A 22,693-nucleotide genomic window follows, 5' to 3' on the forward strand; every position below is an offset into this window, starting at 1 on the left:
TTTCCCAGCCAGCGGATCGTGGTGGAGCCAATGCCACAACTGGCCAGTTTTGCCAAGAGGTGATCATGGGATACCAGATCAAAGGCTTTTTGAAGTCAAGATATATGCCATCAATCTCTTCTCCCTTGTCCAGGTGATAGGTCACCTGGTCATAGAAGGAAATGAGATTGGTCAGATACACATGCATGCAGCTGAGTAGCTGCCAAACTGTGCCAAAAATGCCACTTAAGGTAAGTGTCATTTTGGTGTATGAAGTATAATAGAACTCTACTTTACGTGTTTACCAATTTAATGCATACCAGTTTCTCTTATTCTCCTTCAGATCACGTTTGAAAACCCAAGTATTCTCAAACTTTACCTATCATAAAGTCCTTGTCCACCTTGGATTTGGATGTAATATTGCTATTGCTCTTGTCTTTACAATGTAGTCTCACTGAAGTCAATCTCCTGATTTCATTAAGAGGTTGTTTCTTTCCTGTTTCCCTGACCCCCAGTCTTTTTTAACACTTCTTGTAACATGAATTTTCAGTTTTAGCACTACATAAATTTTTGTTTATTATTATTAACAAATATTGTAACTCATTAGGTAATGAAGAGAGAATGAAAGCCTTTTTATTGTCATTATATGGCAGATGTAACAGCTGCCAAGTTCATTGATTAGATTTCACATGTGCACAAAACAAAAATCCATCAGGTCAATTTGCAAAACCATTTCTCTGTGATTGAAGATGTGTATTATATACATGGGTCATAAAGCAAATTGTTGGTTATTTAAAGGAATGAGAGCATAAATTAGATAAGCACAATTTTTGTTGAGCAATCAACTCTAGTTGCACGTTTCATTTCTACCTACAATAGGCCTGCTACCTTCCTAAAGAAAATGTATATATCCATATTTCTTATTCAGCAATGAATACTGAAAGTTCTTTGCAGCCACTTCTTTATGAAACCAAATGGGTTGAAATAAAAAATCATAGATTTCAAGAATAGAGGATGCTACTAGCTTGATTCTTTGGTCTCAGTATTTGCATAGACCATGGTGACTTCTTTTTGGGCACAAAGAAAACTCACCAGAAAATGTACTTTCAGCTAAACCAAAAATATTTCTCTATCAAGTTGAATTTGGCAAGTGGTTTCATTTGAAAAAAATATGATTAGATTCATCATTATCATGCCCTTTTACATGTGTGAGTGAGGACTGAGGGGATATGAAATTTGGAGCCAATGATAAAGGTAGTCATGAGAAGGGATCCTTTGGTTTTCTCTAATTTAAAAAAAATAAATGTTCACATTTAAAAAAGTAACCCTAAATCCACATTTTCCATGATTAAAATGAAATGTCACTAATATATATATATATATATGCAGTCCAGGATACAATATAATGGACTTAACTCCAGTAAAATAGATTTTTTAAGAATAAGCAGGGGTTAGGCTAGACTTGCAGTCCCACCCAGCATCATGAAACTATGAATATATCTAACTATTGGAGGCAGATAGCATAGCTGTTCAAAAAGAGACTGGATAAATTCATGGATAATAAACTATTAACAGCTATTACACAGAATGATTAAAGAAGGCAGGTCTTCTCTGGCATCTCTAAACCAAAATGGTGGATGCCTGGAAGAGTTTGCCAAGGGTTAGATCATTCTAGAAATATCTGGTTAAATGCTCCTACTATCATCCATTTCTTCTGCCTTTCACAGATTGACAGAAGTTTAGGGCTCAAAGGGACTTTGTGAGATCATCAGGTCCAACACCCCTACTCTGGACAGAAAAGACTGTTGGGGTCAAATAACCCCAGCAAGGTGGATGTCCAGTCTCCTTTTGAAGATGTCCAGGGTAGGTGCCTGCACCACTCCATGCTGGGAGGGTATTCCAGAGTCTGGTCACAAAAACTTTGAAGAAGTTTTTCCTTATATGCAGTCTGAAACCTTCTTTAAGAGTTTATGACTGTTGCTCCTGGGTTTCCCCTGGGGCACTTTGGTGAATAGTTGTTTGCCTAGGCTCTGATGCTCTCCCCTGATATATTTGCAAGCTGCCACCCAATCGCCCCAAATTCTTCTCTTTTTTAGGCTGAACAGCCCCGTATCTGTCAGCCTTTCCTCATATGGCTTGCCCTTCAGGCCTCTGATCATACAAGTGGCTCTTCTCTAGACTTTCTCAAGCTTTTCCACATTCTTATTGATGTGTGATGCCCAGAACTACATGCACTACTCCAACTATGGCCTCACCAATGCTGAGTAGAGTAGGAAAATAAGTTCCTTAGTTTTCCTTGATATGCATTGGTTGATCCATGCTAAAGTACTCTTTTGTTCTGCTAACTATAGCATCACTCTGGTGGCTCATATTCATTTTATGGTCAATTTTGACCCCCCAGCTCCCTTTCAGATGTGGTGCTAGCTAGCATAGCACCATTGAGCCTGTAAATTTGTTGAGGAATTTTTCTCCCCAGATGGAGCACTGTACATTTCTCAGTTTAAACAGCATCTAGTTCTGGTCCACCTATCTAACTAATCTGTCTGGATCTGCCTGGATCGTCATCCTACCCTGATGCATGGTTGCACTTCCCCAGAGCTTAGTGTCATCAGTGAACTTTGCCAGTGTGCTTTTCACCCCCATATCCAGATCACTGATGAAGATGTTGGTCCAAGTACCAAACACTGGGGGACCCCACTGGCTACCATCCACCAGATTGACACAGATCTGGCTACTAGTACTCTCTGGGTCCAACCCTGCAGCCAGTTTCCTAGCCATCTGACGGGTGAATTGCTGAGCCCAAGTTTTACCTGGAGAGCCTCATGGGACACCAAGTCAAAGGTCTTCCTAAAGTCCAAGTAAATTACATCAACCTCATCTCCATGATGCAGGTGGTGAGTGACCTGGTCATAGAAAGAGATACGGTTAGTCAGATATGATCTGCCTACAACAAAACCATGCTGGCTATCATTCAGAATTTTGCCTTCTACTAACTTATCACATATGGGTTCCTTGTGAAATTTTTTGAGGATTTTTCCTATGATTGAGGTTAGGCTGATTGGCCTGTAGTTCTCTGGGTCCTCTCTCCTCCCCTTCTGGAAGATGGGCACAACACTGGCCCTCTTCCAGTCATCTGGGACCTCTCCTTAATGTCATTAATTCTCAAAGAGGTTTTCCAGTGGTCCTATGATGACTTCAGCTAGTTATTCAGCACTCTCAGATGGAGTTCATCTGGTCCTGCTGACTTATAGATATCCAGGCTCTCTAGCTGTTCTTTTACCAGCTCTACATTGACTGTTAGGGGGTCATGAGTTCATCCCTACTGTGACTATTCTGTGTCATATTTGCATTTAGGTTATCACTTTTAGACTGGTGGAATACAGATCCAAAGTACTCATTCAGGAGTTCAGTTTTCTCGTGGTGTCAGTGATCAGATGTGCAGATGCATTAAGCAGTGGTCCCACATTTCCACTGGTTTTCCTCCTGTTACATATGTACGTATAGAAGGGCTTCTTACTCTCTTTGATTTCGGTTATTAACCTGAATTAGGTCACCACCTTTGCTTTTCTAATCTGCCCCATGCAGGTGTAGAACAATCTTATGTAGTTCTCGTTGGGGCCTATTCCTAGCTTCCACCACTGATAAGTCTCCCTTTTCTTTTTCAGAAGATCTGTGACTTCCCTATTGAGCCAAGATGGCCTCTCAGCCCCTGCGCCAATTTTTTGCATACAGGTATGCACAACGTCTGTGCACTGAGGTTTGTGTCCTTGAGGAATGACCACGCTTCATCCACACTCTTTCCCTGCACTACATAATCCCATAGGGCATTACTTACTAAAGCCCTTAGCTTGTTGAAGTCAGCTTTTTTAAAATCAATAATTTGTACCTTACTGACAGATTTCCCAGTCCCATGATGGACAGTGAAAGTGATAATGTCATGGTCACTGTTGCCTAGGTTACCCTCTATCATCAGATCACTCATCAGGACATCCTCCTTGGCCAAAGCTAAATCTAGGAATGCATTTCCTCTGGTCAGTCCATTCACTTCCTGAGAAAGGTAGAGCTCATTGATACAAGTAAGAAATCTATGCAACCAGTCAGATTTGGCTGAGTGTTCTTCCCAGGAGATGTCTGGATAGTTAAAGTCACTCATGACTACCATATCCTTTGCTTCTGCAGCCTCTTGCAATTCTCTGGGTAATTCCAGATCTAGCTCCTCATCTTGATTCAAAGGGCTGTAATATATTTCTACAGTTAGGTCCCTATTGCCATGTCTCCCCTGTATCTTGACCCAGAGGGTCTCAAATCACCCTTCCTTATTGCCAATTTCAGCTTCCAAGGAGGTGTAGTCTCCATTGGAGACAGAATACTGTGCTAGGTGGACCATTAGCCCAACTTAGTGTAGGACTTCTTATATTCTTACAGCATGTGCAGCTCTAAGACTTTAGCATTCAGGACTTTCACATTAAGCAGAGGAGCTAAGTTAATCCTTGCAGAGACTAGCCACATTTCTGAAGTGAACTATACTGCAATGAGAATTCAAAATAATGAGGCATTAAATCATTAGGGTATAATGTTGTTTAACCCAGCAATGAGTAAATAGGAAGTAATATAACTGAAAATGTAGATTTAATTACTATTCATTTACCTTTAGCTCTACATTTAAAGCTGCACTTTCATTGACAGAGAATGTAAAGATGCTACAATCAACATGGACAAGTATTTGTTATTAATATTTCATATTCTTTCATATATTTTTGTGATTGTATAATCATGTTTCATCCCCATGTTTATGTTGCCTTACGTGCATCTAAAATTCCACAAATTTACATTTGCTGATTCTACTTCAACCTTATAAAAATTCTTTACATTGACTTTAGTAGTAATAATACTTACTAATTTTGCCTCCAAGAGACTGAGAGAATAGTGCTGTATAATCCAGAATATTACTGCTCTGTTGGCAAATACTCTGCAAACCAATTTCCAATCAAGAAAGGTCTTGGAGTTGTATAGAAACTAGTTTGCCTGTGGACTTCAGTTAAGCATTAATAAAATACTGTGTGCAATATAACTTGCTGAAGTGGAGAATAATGAGGATTAGAATAACAAGTATAAGGCTGAAAAGGAACTAATTAAAAGTGAAAGAAAAGGGGATGGTCCTGAAAGCAGAACCATCAGGATAGAGACCAGTTTTATTGACAGAGATACTTGAGGTTCAGTTTTAGGACTGATTATATTTTCAGTAACAAACCTGACTTCCACCAAAAATGGCACAGACTAATGAACTTGCTGATGACATAGAGATGGCAGCCATTGTTAACACAGAATATTGGTGTATGAAACAGCTGGGTGACATTGATTACTATAGCAACCAAAATGGGATGGAATTTAATCACACAAAGTGTAAGTTCATGCAAGTTATGGTATAATCTTCCTATTTGAAATTAACTTGGATCTGATCAGTTGGAACAGACAGAACCAGAGAAAAACCTGGTGTATTAGTTGATCACAGGATAAATATGAGTCACATATATAATATGTTTGCAAAAAAGGCAAAAGTGGACTTAGAATGTATAAGGTAAATTATCTCCCATTGAAACACGTATGTATTAATGTAATTGAATAAAGCACTGGTAAATCATTGTTTCAAATACAGTGTACAATTCTTGTCTCTATTTTTCAAGAAAAATGAGCCTGCTCTTCAACAAGCATAATCTGCTAAAGTGATACTGCTAAACTGCAAGTACTGTTTGTCTTACATGTTTAACCTGTTAGTGGGTGCATCTACATGAGATGCTTACTGTAAAACTGCGTAATTAGCTTCATAGTAAAGTCTCAGCATCTATATGTGTGACCTATTAGATCACAGGGGAATAAATAACTGTGCTGTAGGTTAGTACTTATAAAAGCAAGTATATCTTGCAGCAGTGTTATTTAGTGTACCGCAAAACACGTGTAGATGCTGATGGGGCTGGCTGGGGCATAAGGGTGCTTCATGAGGGTGCCAGCTAGCTCTATACTGGACCACCCTCATGTCCCAGCCAGCCCCTCCATAACACATTGAGCCAAGTCACAGCAGCACTGGGCTGGCAGGCTGACCATCTGGGCTTCCAGCTGAGGATGCTCTGACCTAGCTCAACAAGCTGCAGTCCCAAGAACTCATGTAAACAAGCTTCTCCACATCCTTTTTGAATTGTGGAGCCCAAAACTGGACACAGTACTCCAGCTGCGGCCTCACCAAGGCTGAGTACAAGGGGAGGATGACGTCTCAGGATGTGCTTTGAAAGCATCTATTGATGCAAGCCAGTGTTTTGGTTGCTTTACTAACTGCAGCATTGCATTGTAGGCTCATGTTCATCTTGTAGTTTTTATTGTTTACTTGTTTTATTTGTTTATTACTGGGGCTTGCTAAGAGATGTGGGGGGAGCAAAAGCCTTGTTTAAGAAGCCCGAAGTTGCAACCCACTACATTCTGGAACCATCCCCAAATTCGTATACTATGAACTCTGGAGAGAATAAGAGGAATCAGTAATAGAAAAGGAATATGAACTAGGTGGTGACAAAATATACATATACTTATAAAATGCAAAAGAAAGAGAGGATTGAGGTTTTTTTTTAAGAGGTAAAAAGGAACCTGTGATTTAAGTAATTCCCTTTGGAGGTCTAGTAATTATTATCACAGAGTTATGATGCTAAAAGGCACTTACATTTTAAACTTGAGGCACTTATATTTTATACTGTCACTATAGAGGTTTATAGCATTTATCTAAACCAACTTTTTTCATTATTAACCTGTTAAATTTGGCCAAATTCCAGCCATAGGAAATACCAGCTGCACCCATCTGTCATAACAGAGTGCATGTCATAGTCAATGGGAGTGTGACTGAACCACAATTTGGCAAATGCAAAGAGATTCATCAATTTTTTTAGCCTGATGGGGCTACTGTGATCATCTACTCTGGCCTTCAGCCTCAGGGTCATAGAATTTCACCTAATAATTCCTACCTAGAGGCCATACCTCTTGTTAAGTAGAGCGCATCTTTCTAACATATATCCAGAAGTGATATGAGTATTCTGAGGGGCAAAATATCCATAAAACCCCTTAGTAAACTTTTCCAATGGTTAATTTCCCTCAGTTTTAAAAACATCCGTTTTGTTTTTAACTTGAAATTGTCAAGATACATAGCTTTGAACTACTGGCTTTTGTTCTTCCTTTGTCAGCTAGTCAAGAGCCCTCTACAATTAGAAATTCTCTCTCCATCCACTTATTAAGATGGTCTGTGTCACCAACCTACCACTCTGGATGGCACCATTATGAAACAAGTCAAGTTGCTTCTCATACACTGAAAGTCATATAGCCTCCTTTGTGTGGTGCTGCAGGTACATTACATGCAGCTATGTTCAGAAGGTATTCAGAAGTTGTGGAGGAGTGTGGAGTACTTCATCATAGTGCTATATGGCACAATAGTTAGCAAAAGAACCATGCCAGTAGTCCTTGGATACACATCCTGGGTAAAGCTGGAAGGGTAATAATAGAATACTGTTCTAAAAGGATACAAGAATAACAGAGTATGATGTGCAGGTGGAGGAATGGCACTATGTTAATAATAGCGTAGCTAATAACAACATTAAAGTCTTATCTGAAAGGAAAAATACCATAGAATCCCTGTAGGTCAAATTCCATCCATTAATAAAAAGAATATAGTACTAGGATTATATTACTCACCATCTAATCAGGAAGGTGAAGGTAATTATGAAATGCTCAGGGAGCTTAAAGAAGCTGCTAAAAGTGGAGCAAGCAATAATAATGGGAAATGTCAAGTATTCTCATGTAGATTTTGTAAACACCTCATCAGGGCAAGACATGGAAATACAATTTCTGTATGTTCTAAAACAACTCACCTTGGAACCTGCTAGAGGAGAAACAATTTTAGACCTTAGCTTGAGTAACACATAGGAACTAGTTCAAGAGGTATCTGTTGAGGTGTAATAGCAACCATAACATGGTTACAGTCCACATTCTAGCAGGAGGGGGTAAGTCAAACAAGTCCATCATGCCAATTTACAATGTTAAGGAAAGAAATTACACAAAAATGAGGACGTTAACTATAAAGAAGTTAAAAGGGACAATCAAACAATATAAGCAAGCCTGCAGCCAGCTTGGAAACTGTTTAAAAAGAGGCTCAGGAAAAGTGTATACCACAGATCAAAAAAGGTGTATACCACAAATCAATAAAACCCTTGCATGATTTCATAGCAGAGCTAAGGCAGCCATTCAGGGCAAAAAGGGACCCTCCAAAACATGGAAGATGTGATCAAATGAAGAAAATAGGAAAGCTCACAAACTGCGAGCAAGTCAAGTGAAAAAGCAAAATAAGATAGGCCAAAAAAGAACTTGAGGAGCATCTAGAAAGAGATACTGAAATTCATAATAAAACATTTTATAATATAGCAGAAGCAGGAAACCATTTAGAGAATCAATGGGACCAAACTGTAAAAGGTTCAACTGACTAAGGTGTAAAAGTTGCGCACAGGGATGATAAGGCCATAGTAGAGAAGCTAAATGAATTATTTGCCTCAGTGTTTATCACAGCAGACATGGGAGATTCCCATGCCAGATCAATCTGATCTAGTAGGAGGGTCTGAAAAGTTGGAACACACTGAAGTGACAGAGAAAGTTTCAGAACAAATTGATAAACTAAATACTAATAAGTTAGCAGGACTGGCTGGCATTCACCAGAGAGTTCTGAAGAAACTCAGAGGTGAAATTGTAAAATGCTGGCAAAAGTATTTAACCTATCATTACAAAAGGCCTCTGTGCCAGAATACTGGCAGATTGCCAACATAACACAAACCTTCAAAAAAAGGCTCTGGATGTGATCTCAGGAACTACAGACCAGCAAGTTGCATTTCCATTTCAGGCAAGTTGGTGGGATCTATAATACAGAATAAAATCAGCAGTCACATGGACAAATACAGTCTTGCTGGGGAAGTGTCAACATGTTTTTTATAAAGGAAAACACTGCCTTAGCAATCTGCTTGACCTTTTTTAACAGTGTTAACAAGCATGTGGACAAGTGGGATAATATATTTGGACTTTCAAAAACCATTTGGCAAGCTCTGTCCCCAAAGGCTTAAAAAAACCCTACATTGCCACAGTATTGGAAAGAAGGTTCTTTTGTGGACTGGTAAAAAGATAGGAGGCAAAGATAGGGTTAAATGGTCAGTTTTCAGGATAAAGGGAGGTCAAAGAGGGGATCTGCTAGGAATCTGTGCTGGACCTTATTTTGTTCAACATTTTCATTAATGACTTAAAAATGGGGATGCAAATGATGCTAAATTAATCTGGGCAGCTAAGTCCCAAACTGATGGAAAGGGGCAGCAGAAAGATCTTGCCAAGCAGAGTGAGTGGGCAAAAAATGGGCAAATGAACTTCAGTGTTGACAAGTGCAAGGTAATGCACCTGGAAAAAATACCCTCAACTATATGTTGCTAGGTTCTGAACAAGGTATTACAACTCAGGAAAGAGACTTTGGAGTCATTGTAGATAATTCTCTAAAAACAGCCCAGTGTGCAGCAGCAACCAAAAGAGTCAATAAAATGTTGGCCATCATGAAGAATGAAATTAAAAACTGAATGCAGAACCTCAGCATGCCACTATACAAATCCATGGTGTATCCACACCTTGAATAGTGTGTGCAGTTCTGGGCTCCACACCTCAAAAAGATTGTAGTAGAATTAGGAAAGATACAGAGAAGGGCAACCAAAATGGTATCAGGGTGAAGCTCGTGTACTGGCCAGATGTACCTTCCCTTTGATGACAGCTTTAGGACTGGTAGGTATAGTATAGAATTGTTTGCATTATTCTTAACTGTTATCACTGTATCAATAAAATTCACCTATTATCAAATGGAGAGGTCATGGTAAGTCTGAGGGTTTGCATCCACCTGCAGCAAGTTATCTGGGTCATACATCCAGTGCCAACACAGTTTGCTTTTGTGCTAAACTGGAATCAACTACATGCTACCACCCCTGACATGCAGGCTTCTGGCCCATGAACTAGCATTTAGTGGTCTTTTCCCTTTACATTTTAATTCAAGCCTGGTCTACAATGTGCAGTTCTTTGAAGGTGCTAACATTTATTTTTGCAATGATTATACTGTTACTGGTCCTGCTTCTATCTGCTCATTTGTGTAAAAGAGATTTTTTTATTGAAGCTACCATTCCTTAACTTGCAAAAAAAATATTTAAAGGCAATATATAGAATATATAGGAAAAACTAGAACCAAAAGCTACGATAATATAAGCAAGACAAAAAAAAAATCAGTGAAATGTGAAACATTCTCTTTATCAGATTTAACTGCCTTCATTCACAAATTGGAATAGTATTTGGTTTGTCACTTAGCTACCATTAGTTTTTCATCTCTCTGATGACTCTAAGAACAGCATAAAATCAAAATTCATGCTTTTTTCCTGCAGTCCAAAGAAAGTATTCATTGAGTAGTGTGCCATGAAAATGCAAGTAGTTTCAGCTTTCCAGTTTGAATCTTGTATGATTAAAAAGAATATGACAAACCCCAAAAAAGATCTCATGGATTAGGGAAAAGTACAAAAATAGCTAGAACTACTATGACGATTCATATTTTTCCTGAAGGGCTGTTTTGTTTCCGGTTTCAGATAATATTACGTAGTCTAAATCTTGCATATTTTTTTACTCTTTCTTTTCTTCTCCTACTGACAGTGTCCAAAATAAATGCCACCTAAATAGATCTTGGAAAAAGTTTAAATTCATCCAGTTCTGTAATCCTTCCTACCACTGACTAATAACTCACTCAAATTAGTTTTGAAATCAAGTTATTTACATGCACAACAGCTCTATCTATGAATATCAACAGGGTATTCACAAATGAAATTGTTATTCAGTCTTCCAATTTACCTCAAACACTTGGATACAAATAAAGAAATATAATTAGGGGTATAAATGCAATCTAGATTTAGCAATCTTGGGTTTTATTTAGTATAAATGGGCTGGTTTCCTGGTCTCAAGACCTTAATACAACACCTTTCAGAACAGTTCAAAGTAAAGTTACGATGTGCAGAAATCAGATGACATTCTATTTTACAAAGTTCTATTTGTGTATCATTTTAAAACACAATGATCCACAACTTGAGCATCTAGTTTGATTAAGGAATTATAAGGAGCAGAGAGCATGTTGCTGAATTTCTTATACAAGTCTCTAGAGTGAAATAATTAAGGACTTTTTGCAAGTAGAAGTGCATCTATATTTAGATTTTTGCCAGGATGTGTATTGGTGGAGGGAAAGGGGGGAGGGGCAGGGAGCAGTTTTAGACTAACCCTGAGTCAGCCTAGAATTAAATACTAATACATCTCTGGAAATGGTAGCAAAATTCACAGACAACAAAGTTATTTAGGTTAGTTGAATCCAAGAAAGGACCATATTGAATTTTAGGGCCAGGTACAGAGATAACACTTTTAGTGACATAAGTGATTGGAAACCAGGCTATACCTATAACAGAACAGAAGTTTGGCACACATAAACTGGTTTAAAAATGGTGGAACCTGGTCTAAGATTTGCCACCCCCGAAGGGTGAATTTGTGTTTTGTTCACTACCAATCTAAACTATGCCATGTACAGAAAACTGTATTACTTAGATGAATTCCACCTTAGGCTTTTCGAATGTTTGTACCTAGCTTAGAACTTTGTAACCGAGCTGGGGGAAAGGACATCACAATGTTCTGTGCTGATGAATGCGAAGTAATGGACACAGAGGGGGAAAAAGAATAACTTAAATGTCTCTCAGGGTTCTAAATTAATTGCACTGATTAAAATAATGTGATGCCATAGATGAAAACCTCTACTTAGTACAGAGCTGTGGTAAAAAGGCAAAGAAGTGTTAGGCTATGTGAGAAGTACTAAATGAATATGAAAAATGTGATTATATCAGCTGAATTACCTCATTTATAATACTGTGAATACTAATATCCCATATGGATATTTTAGAATTTAAGGAAGCTCAGAGAAAATCAACAACGAAAGATAGGAAGAAAATAATATGAAATGATTAGAATGGTTTATCTGAGAAAGGAGGCAAAGAAAGGACATTATAAAGGTAAATAAAATAGTGCATAATCAAGAGAAGGAAAAATGTGAATTAATCTTCTCGCTTCATAAGACACCAGAAAGGAAGCCAGTCAATGAAATTTAAAAATAAATTTCAAACTGATTATTTTTTTTGCCCACACAATTCATAATTATGTTGTGGAACTCACTACCAGAGGCTTATATTAAGGTAAAGAATTTAGGGCAATCCAAAGAGGCATTTTGTGTATGTATTTGGATATCAGGGATCATGAACACACCAGCAGTGTTATAGTAAATGCTAAGAAACAGATTTTGGAAAGGCTAGGCATTATGTTTTAGGGCTTAGGGAAATCTATACTTTTTAGAGAACAGGATAATAACTTTATGGGGGAAGATTACTCTACATCTGCCTATTGTGAGGTGTTGTGCACCTTCCTCCGAAGCATCCAACTGGCCACTACTTAGGATACTGAATGAGATGGCCCACAAGCCTTTTTAATATGGCAATTCCAATAATTCTTATCTACAGTAAGACTCAGGGAAATTAGTGCTGTATCATATTGTCACATGCATTCAACCAGGATGAAGAGATGGTAGGAAAATGCCTTCGGACCAGAGGAAAATTGAGTAGCTAGAACAGAAAATTCTGGAGAGAAACCAAAGTTAGAGACAGTATCAGTGAAGAAACTCCTTATCAAGGATTCAGTCTACTATATAGCCTCACTAGGATGCAGCATAATAGAAAAATGGCACAGGGAAGTGGGTGAGATGACATGAGATGTGGAAAAAATGTCTAACATGAAACTGAATCAGGATCAAGAAATCAAAGTTTAAGGCCCAAAGGGACCATTTGTCGTGGTCTTTTGACTCTCACAGACGATTTAACTTTACCCAGTTACCTTTTCACTAAGGAGAATGTATGTCCGGCTAAGGCATATCCTCCAGAAAGGAATCCAGGTTTGAGCTAAAGACATGAAGGGCTGGAAAATTCACCACTTATCTGGGTATTTGTTCCTAAAATTAAACAGTCTCACGGTTAAAAAATCCTGCCATATTTCCTGGTCAAATTTGTTTGGCTTGAGCTCTCCATCTTTGATTTTTCTTATGCTTTTGTTGTCCATTAGGTTAAAGAGTATTAAGTATTGTCCCCCAGTTAAGGGGATCACAGTACACTGTGCTCAAGTCCTCTTTCAATCTTCCTTTTGAAAAGTTAAAATGAATACAGCTCTATCAAGGAATCTCCTTCAGACCTTCCATATTTTTTGTGGCTTTTTTGTCTGCTTCCTCATTTCTTTTCCCCAACTCCTAAGAAATGTGAACTGAAGATAGTTTTCCAGTAATGGCCTAACGAGTGCTATACAGGGAGCGTCTACACATGTAGTGGACTATAAGCAAGTACTTGTACTACAAGCAAGTACTTGTAGTACTCGCTTAAGCAAGTACTGTATGACTGTGCAGTAACCAGCACAGTCCCATCACCACACAGTTATTTTTAGCTGCTACTGCACTGTAGCAATAAGTTATGGCACAGTAGCTCATTGCTATGGTGATGTAGATTCTGGTGTAGATGCACCCACCAGGAGTTTTAACATGACCTTGTCTTGTTCTATTATTTATGTATCCAAGAACCTCACTGGACCCTTTATTCCATAACATATTGGGAGCTCTTAGTTACCCACTTGTCTCCTCTTTTTGGAAGCACTACTTCCCAGGATATTGTTTCCCCATTCTTAGGTACAAACTTTATTCCTTGTTTCAGGTTGTGTACCTTTTTGTCTGTGTTAAAATGCATTTTGTTTGATCTAGGAGCTTCCTAAGAGATCCAAATCGCTCTATATGGTCTCCTTATTCTCATCATTATTACCAATCCAATAAACTTAGTATCACAAATTTTATCAGCAGTGAATTTATATATTCTTCCAAATCGTTGATAAAGATGTTTAATAGTATCAGGCTTAATTCCAGTTCTGTATAACTGCACTAGAAACAAAGCCATTTGAAGATCATTTCTTTTGGATGAATACTTTATTTGAGATATGACCAGCTGGCCAATTTTTAGTGTAGTTACTGTGTGATTATTGACTTTTCAGAGAGCTATTTTTTTTATCAGAATGTCATGTCAAACATTTTACAACAGTCTAAGTATATTGCATCTATTCAGGTTCTGTTATCAGCTGTATTTTAATCCCCTCAAAAGAATGGAATCAGGTTTGTTTGAAAAGATGCATTCTCTATAATGCTATAGTAATGGGCATTAATTATATTCATATTCTTTAATTCTTTATTAACTGAAGCTTGAAACAGTTTTAAAATTGTCATTTCTGCATATGAATGTATATATTTTTAGGTTTGTTACGAAAAAATATTAATTACAAATTACAGTGGCAGGAGGAAAACATTCTTGTCTTCTCTCCTTTTTTTTTTTCCATTTTAGGCATAACAGTACTTGAAGGACCCATTTATGCAGTGGGGGGCCATGATGGTTGGAGCTATTTGAATACAGTTGAGAGGTGGGACCCACAAAGTCAACAATGGACATTTGTGGCAAGTATGTCAACTGCCAGAAGCACTGTTGGAGTGGCAGCATTAAATGGCAAGTGAGTAGGGTAATCTTATATTGTTAACCCCTCCTATATTTTTCAATTAGATTAATAATATGGTTGTAAAATCATATACCGTAATATAGCATGTTATTTACGGTGAATGTACAGTCTTTTCTGTATGTTATACTGATAATAGATAACAAATCAAAATATATTCTTTCCATTGTACTTTAAGTAGTAAGTTCAGTATTGATGTTTAAGGACCTGAGTACACAGAGTTGAGATCCCCATGTGTACAAGACAATTTCATGAGATTTGTGAGGATACTTTCAAAGTGTTGTTCTGGATATGATGTCAGTCTCCTCATTTCATCTATAGGTTTCCCTTGCTTTATGTGTGTTCTGTATGTGCATATTCAGTCTTATGCAATGGCCCTTTTTATACAAAAAAATCATTATATGCTAGGTAAATTCATTCTTATGTGATCGGGTGGTGGAATCACACAGTCAGCTGCTTTGTGCAGTGAATTGTGGGAGTGACGCACACCAAAACATAGTCTTCTGTGCAGATCTGTGCTTCTTGCTCGATGTCTGTGACATGTGTTTCTGTAGTTGCCATCCCCATTACAGTAACGTCCACACCATCCTGTGCTTGTGTGTACTGTCTACTGTTGGTGAGCACCAAAATTGTCTTGTAAAAGTGGTAGAAATGGGTCAGGGGGTCAGTACAGGTGAGGTCTTGGAACGTATCCCTGTTTATTACATTGCAAAATGGGTTCCCGTTTTGTAAATTTGAGTTATGTGCCATTTTTCAGGAACTCATGTAAAGCATAAAGCAAGGGAAACCTATATACTGTAGGTGTCATTTCTCTTCTGCAGACTGTAATTACCCAACTCCTAGAGTTGCCTCTCTGGGCCCCTCTACATGTGCAGGTAAAGGTGCAATGAAATCTGCCATGCCATACGTGCATGAAAGGAGATATGATTGTAGGATTGTGCATTAGATCCCATTGCATCTTATTGCCAATGCAGGGGGAGACTGATCTTCCAGCTATGGTGGTACTCCACTGGCATCTCCCAGCCCGGGGGTGTGTGGGGCTGTCCTGCAGCTGCAGACACTGGGTCCTGGCAGCACCCCATAGTACTGTGACCCAGACTCCACAGCTGCTGGGGATGAGACTCCCCTCAGCTGCAGGGCTCCCAGTTCCAGATGTGCATGGTGCACCCCGGTAGCTGGGAGCTCCCAGCCACAGAGACAGACCCTGTTACACGTGGGAATTAAAGCTGGATGTCACCAGATATAAAATTACTACGCATTTTCAAGGTCTAACTTTACAGCTTGTTGGACCTTTTTATAACTTGAAAAATACTTTGCACATGTAACTGTTCTCAGTTAATTGAACAATTAACCAGTTAATTATATAGTAACTATAACATGCAGAGAGGACCTCTGACAACGGGACTTGCTGTTTAGGTATTCTGAATGTTACTGTAATAAAAAATTAAAGCATCTGGCCTTTGTTGTCTGAAGGCAGCATTTCCAGAAGATGAAATAAATGGAAACCTGCCTCTGGCCAGTCAGAGCTAAACTAAACATGTGATTCATGGGCAAAATTAAATTTTCTCATTGAGTATCTCTTCCTTTTGAATTTTTGTGTCATTATTGATTATACAACTATATGTTAATTAAGAGCTGAGTGAATGCTATTATATGTTATTTATGGTTAGTTGCTAATAATTCACTTGTTTACAAAGTTTCAGACCTTTAGCCACAAAGCAAAAAACATTCTTTGAATTACCAATAGTAGGATATTAAATACACACCATAGTGAATAATGGAAAAATATTCTTAGCTGGAGAACAATTTATCCAACCAATTTAGTAAATACTTAAATATCTGACAGACCAAGGAAAAAGGCAGGGTTTTTTCTACTTCATGTTTTAGTAATAAACAAGCAAGAACACTATTAAAAAGACCTTTTTGACATGTTTAAAACAAATTTATACACTTCATTGTGTGTATTTGAGGCATTTTGGTAGCCATATTTCATTATGGTGGAACATTCATTGTGGAGGATTCAGTGTAGCTTTTGCATTCTTAAAGTGCTGGATTTCTGATGAAATAAGCATGACTGTCCTACTTTGTCATGGGTGGGAACCACATGTGATGCTGGGCCACAGGCCACACAGAATGCATGCTGCAGGAACAACTAGTGGGATCTTCCCCACTGTGTAGGCTACGGCAACACATTGTGGTTTGCCTACCCTGCACCATGCAGACATATGGCCCTCCTGCCATTCAAAAGGCTTGCAGACCTCTGGGCTCTAACTTTCTGGGTGCATCTACATGAGAAGTTTGCTGAGCAGTAGACTACTCGGCTGCACAGTAAACATCATACATCTATACCTTCTCCCCTACTAGGCTGAAGTAAATTAATTAACTCTATAGCAGAAGGGTACTTGTAAATACTTGTGAAAATGAAGTTGTTTACTCTGCATCAGTGCTTGTGTAGATGCTGCCCTGGCTGGATGGGGCACAAGGGTGCTTCATTGTGGGGGCTGCCTGCTGGCTAGCCCCACAGTAAAACACTGTTGTGCCACAACCAGTCCTTCCATAGCACATTGAGCCCAGGGGAGCAGCTCCGGGCTGGTAGGCTGACCCCCCAGGCTGATTCCCAGTCCCCCCAGGCTGATTCCCAGGCTGACCCCCCAGGCTGATTCCCAGTCCCTGCCAGGTATAGCTGCTCTGACCTGGCTCAGTGAGCTGTTGTCTCAGATGCACATGCAGATGGCACACCCGGGAGCAATAAACTCTGGAGCAATAAGCTCTGGAGTTTATTCATTTGTATTAATATGCACATGTAGATATCCCTGCCATGTGGCAGTGAGTGAGGCAGCCTAAGGGCATTATATACTTGACCGTCATATACTGCATGTCCATGTACTGTGAGTTGGCTATCCCAGATGTAAAGTGAAATAAAGAGTTATGAGATGGGGAAGTGGATATTCATTATCTTTGTGTTATTGGTTGCCACATGTTTTTGTGGTCCACTGGGCTGTCTAACCTAGTGGCCAGAGCCAGAAGTGGCACTGGGGATTATAGGGTGGGGTCATGGTCAGAGCCAAGATTCAGGAACCAAATGCCAAGTCAGAGTCAGGATTTGGGAATCAGAGCCTAGTTTCCAAATTTGAGGGACACAGGGTGAGGTCCACAAACAGAGCCAAGTCAAGGTCAGGAATCAGAAAAAGAAAACCATAGGGAAATCCAAGGCTAAAATCCAGGAACAAGCCAAATTAAGGTCAGGACCCTGAGCAGCTAAAGACATTACCAGGACAGGAGCTGCCCTAGAACTAGAGACAAGTAGTTTGCAGCAAGGTTCAAGTGCAGGAGGAGTTCCTTAAAAGCAGCCCCAGAACCAGGGTGAGGGTCAGCTGGCCTTGAGTAGCTGTTAATAAGGCTGTGCGAAGCTTCGGTCCCTGATTCAATTTGGAGAAGATTTGGCCTGATTTGGTGACTTAATCTCCAAATCCGAATTGAATCAGGAGACCCTTTAATCTCTCTGAATCAAATCGGAACCCTCTGAATCAATTCAGAGAGATTCATTGATTTGGACATAGACACAGCTTTAAATTTTTTTCTACATACCTGAAGGTACCAGGCAGCTTGTGAATTCTGAGATGCTGGGGTGGATGAAACGTCCCACAGGAGCTCTTCTGGTCCACTTCTGGGTCTTCTGGGAAGCACACTGGGCTCCCAGCTCAGCAACTGGTGCCTCCTAGGTATGGGGGGGGAGGCACCTGATGACCCCCGTGGCTGATTGCTGAGCTGTGGGGGTGTGTGTGTGTGGGGGGGAAGCCTGTGCACTTGGTAACAGACCTGAAGTTTTCAGAGGTGGAAATAGGACCTGTATTTTCAGTATCTGTTAAACATGTGCCCTCTGAAAATCAGCCCTCAGCTGGTGTCCCAAGAAAACTTAAATACAACTGATCACTTACAAATTTGCTGGCTTAAAGTTTTAAAAAATTAATCATGGATAAGAGTACTTAGGAATAGGATTAAATAGGAGGAAAAAAGGAAAATGGTGGTCTAAAGAAAATTGTGCAGTGTTGGGGAAAGAGGAAAGGAAACTTCTGAAAGAGACTGAATTTGTGTTTGGAAAGAAAAAAGGAAAGAGAAAAAGCTGAATAGAAAATCTCTGATACTGAAGGAGAATAGCATTACAACGTATAGAGGGAAATCAATCATGGTGAAAGCATTGACTAAGATTAAGCATGATGGAAAACAAACTCTGGAATGTAACTTTGAACAAGATATTATTGTTGAAATTGATAGAGGAAATCCCTCAAGTTGCTTTGAAAAAAAAGTGAGTGAGAACAGCACAACCAAGAAGCTGGAAAAGGAAAGTTTGTGGAGGAAACAGAACATCCACTAGAACTAAGATAGGAAAGACATTAGAAAGGATTGTTTTATTAGGAAAGTCCCCCAAAGCTAGTGAAAAAGGATGGTGGATAAAAAGTTGAATGGCAAGGAAGAAGAGGTATTCCTCTAGGTAAGAACTTGATTTGCCAACCCCCTTCTGCCATTCTGTTTTAGAAAGGAAAGAATATGAGATAAATTTAGAGAGCAACATATTTTTTCCGCTGTAGGATATAGGCTTATCAGATGGAAGAGTACAGCAGTTTTACCAAGAAGAATGAAAAAAATAGATTCATAGCAGAGAATATTTGCCTGGTCTCTTGTCCTTTTCCACAGCTTCTTGACAGTGGACAAAATGGATAATAATGTAGTTACTTTAATTGTTATTATTAAATCAAATTTATATTGTGTTTTTATTTTCACATTTGAGGCCAAAAAAGGACCTAGACTTATTTAAAACTTACAGTACAAACAGGTAATGTTATACTATTCGGTTGTATCCCTGAATCAAAATGTAATTGTACTGACTCACACATAAATAAAATAACCTCCCACTTACATTTGTTTCTAAATGGGGCTTGTAGAACACAAAGATAGGAGAATTATCCTATCTCCCAGAAATAAATCAGTAACTGGTAATTACTTCCTTTCTTGATATGTTATGTCCTCATATGGTAAATTTCCTCTCCACCTCTATGTCAGGCTAAAACAGTGAGGAACTGTTTTCCATTTGAATAATGAAGGCACACACTTATGGAATACCAGAACTTTATTCTTCTGAGAAACTCCTGACTACATTTTTTATCAGGGGGACTCCATCTCTTTCTTTTACCAGAAGTTCTTTATGCACCCTTATTTTATGGGGAAAGATGCAGCAATTCAGTTGTATTTCTAGATTCACAAACTCAAGCTCTTCATAAATGGCATCTAAAGAGAAATTGTAAGTTCACTTTTACAAATAAGAACACCAGTTACTGGTGCTTACATGTGGATTTTGTCCAATCACAGGAGAAGGAAGCCCAAAGTTGCTTTTGGGGCATTGTCATTATGAGATGGGACAGGTCTGCAAGGAATTTTGAGGGTTTTATTCCTGATTTTTGGTCTTTTCTTCAGCTAAAACTTCTCTTTCCCAGAAACATGAGAGTATTACTTTAAACTTTTCCATGGGGAAAGTCTCTTAAAATCATGCAGAACTGTGTAATATAGAAGAAGTAATAATGACATGTATGCATGTGCACATATACAATCCTACCTGTATGTGTAGGGTTGTATAGGCTTTAGTTAAATAATGCCAGTTTTGCTGATTTAAACCCTGAGTAACATCACTCTATTCTAGGGCCTCTCTGCACATGTATGTAGAGGTGCAATAGTATCCAGCATTCATTTCATTATTATTCCCGCTGCCCCAGGTGTGACCCCTAAAGCTTGTGGAGTTTGCAGTGGGAGCAGTGTTCTCCCTGTTACCCCCACTGGGAGCCCTGCACCTGATGAGGCTTGCAGCCATGAATGACACATACCCTCAGAGGCTGGGAGGGGCATGGCTACCACCCACAGGCTGCAGCGGCAGTGGCAGCAGCGGGGTTATGGGGGCTGCGAGCAAAGACCACCCACAGATGGCCACGGTGGCATTGGCAATGAGGGAGGGCTGAGCAGGGACCACCCACTGGAGGCTGTGGCAGTGTTGGCAGCAAGCAGGGGAGTAGTGAGCAGCAGGAAGATAGTGGGGACTGCCCACAGCCAACAGTTGCTGCATTGGCAGTGAGGGGAGTGGGGGTGGCAACCACTGAAAGAAGCCAGTGGCGGCTTTGGTGGCAGCCAATCTCGAAGGGGCATGTGCCCCCCCATGCCCCTCCTATGCATTGCCTATGCTTGCAGCAATGGCATTATTCTCTCTGCTCTGAACCTTGCAGCTTGAGGAAGCTCATAGTGTGGGGAATAAGAATATTGACAACACTGCAAGCCTTGTTACCTGTGAGACTGGAGGTGAATGGTGCACCCTGTGGCTGGGAGCCCCTCAGTTCATGGGGCTCCCAGACACAAGTACACATTCAATTAATGGTGTGGGAAAAACAAGCTACAAACTTATTCCATATTGTTTGTGGAATAACGTTGTAGTTTATTGCTTGTTTTATCATGCCATTAATTGTTTGAACGTGTAGCTGAGTCACAGTTTAAGGTGTGATTAACTGGTTAGTCATGCTATAAGTGTAATGTGTGAATAGGGCTTTAGATAACATGAGATGGAAGCATGCATATTTCGGAGTGAGATTAACCTTAGTTCAGATTTTCTCTCTGTCATGAACTGGACATGTTCATGTTTACATGGTAACCTCATAATGCTCCAGAACATTATGCTCATTATGCTCCTCAAGCTCATTGCATGGCCACAGCTAGGCTACTACTTATGTTGGAAACAGTATAGCTCTGTTTGCACATCTCTTCTGGCAATCTGATTATTGTTGTTGAGTGATTTAGAAAAGAAGCACTTAAAGAAGGCTGTAATAAGGGCTTACAAAATACCAATTTGCAAAGGGAAAGTTTACTAACTCGTACAGTACAAGAGCTAGGGGTCATACATTGAATCTAGTGGGTAGTAAGTTTGAAATTAACAAAATAAAGTTTTTTCCATCCCCACAGCATTTATTTAAAATGTGAAACTCATTACCACAAGATGTTGTGGAAGCTGACAGTTTAGCCAGGTGCAAAAATGTATTGGGCAAGTTCTTGGAAGTAAAAATGCATTATCAGCTTTTGAGCATGAGTCAAAACTTCTTAGACCTTAAATACTGGAAGCTGGAAGTAGGAGAGGAACAGGGGAAAAACTCTGGTCATACCCTGTTCACTTTCCCTTTAAGCATCCACCTCCTGCCACTGTGTAACACAGGATACTAGGCAAGATAGACCTATAGTTTGACCCAGTAAATGGCAGGCCTTAAGTTCTTATTGAGTCAATTAAGCCACTACCATGCTAATTAGCCCAACCAGGGAAATGCAGTATAGTGTATGTGAGGATGATTAGCTGACTATGTAATCATAAACTGTGTCCTTAGGCAAGTCACTTCACCTTTCTGGCTTATTTCTACCTTCTGTAAATAGGATAATAATACTTATCAAATTCTCCCCCAGAGGAGCTGTGAAGTTCAATTAGCTCGTGCCTATATACTGATGTCACTGAGATCAAAAAGTGCCTCAGTGCTCCAAAGCATATTTTGGAAATTTTAAAGTGCAACATACAGTCTTGTTATTATTTTCTTCTCTGGGTAAACCATGTCTCTTTTTGACAGTGCCAGAATGCTTGGTAATTATCATCTTCTCCCCTCCACCTCCTGTTTTCAAATCATGAACTTGAAATAATTAAGGGCTTAGAAATTAAAAGTGTTATTCTCTTCTCCACAGTCTTGTCAACCTATGTGTCTACTCTTGAAAAGGAATAATATTGAATAAGGAAAGACAAGTCTTATTATAAATATTCCCCATGAATACAGTCTCATTTAATTTTTGATACTATATCCTCAAATAATAGTTCTCATCCATTACATTAGGAGCTGATTTTATGTTGTCAAATTCTCCCTAAAACTGTAGCTTAATTGATGTTGCTTTCGTTCACCAAGGCACAATGCCATTGAAATTGTCTAGAATAGATCAAGTGGTC

General features: G+C 39.3%; 1 protein-coding gene across 1 annotated transcript in view; it reads left to right on the forward strand.

Moving 5' to 3' along the window:
• KLHL1 (kelch like family member 1) overlaps positions 1–22,693 on the forward strand; it is a 474,742-nt gene that overhangs the window by 395,103 nt on the left and 56,946 nt on the right. The window contains exon 8 of the mRNA XM_019529810.1: positions 14,517–14,679. Within this exon, the coding sequence (XP_019385355.1) occupies positions 14,517–14,679 (163 nt within the window). The remainder of the gene's footprint in view (positions 1–14,516; positions 14,680–22,693) is intronic.

This window comes from Crocodylus porosus, unplaced genomic scaffold (genome assembly GCF_001723895.1).
Source record: "Crocodylus porosus isolate Cpor-Errol unplaced genomic scaffold, CroPor_comp1, whole genome shotgun sequence".
Classification (NCBI taxonomy): Eukaryota; Metazoa; Chordata; order Crocodylia; family Crocodylidae; genus Crocodylus; species Crocodylus porosus.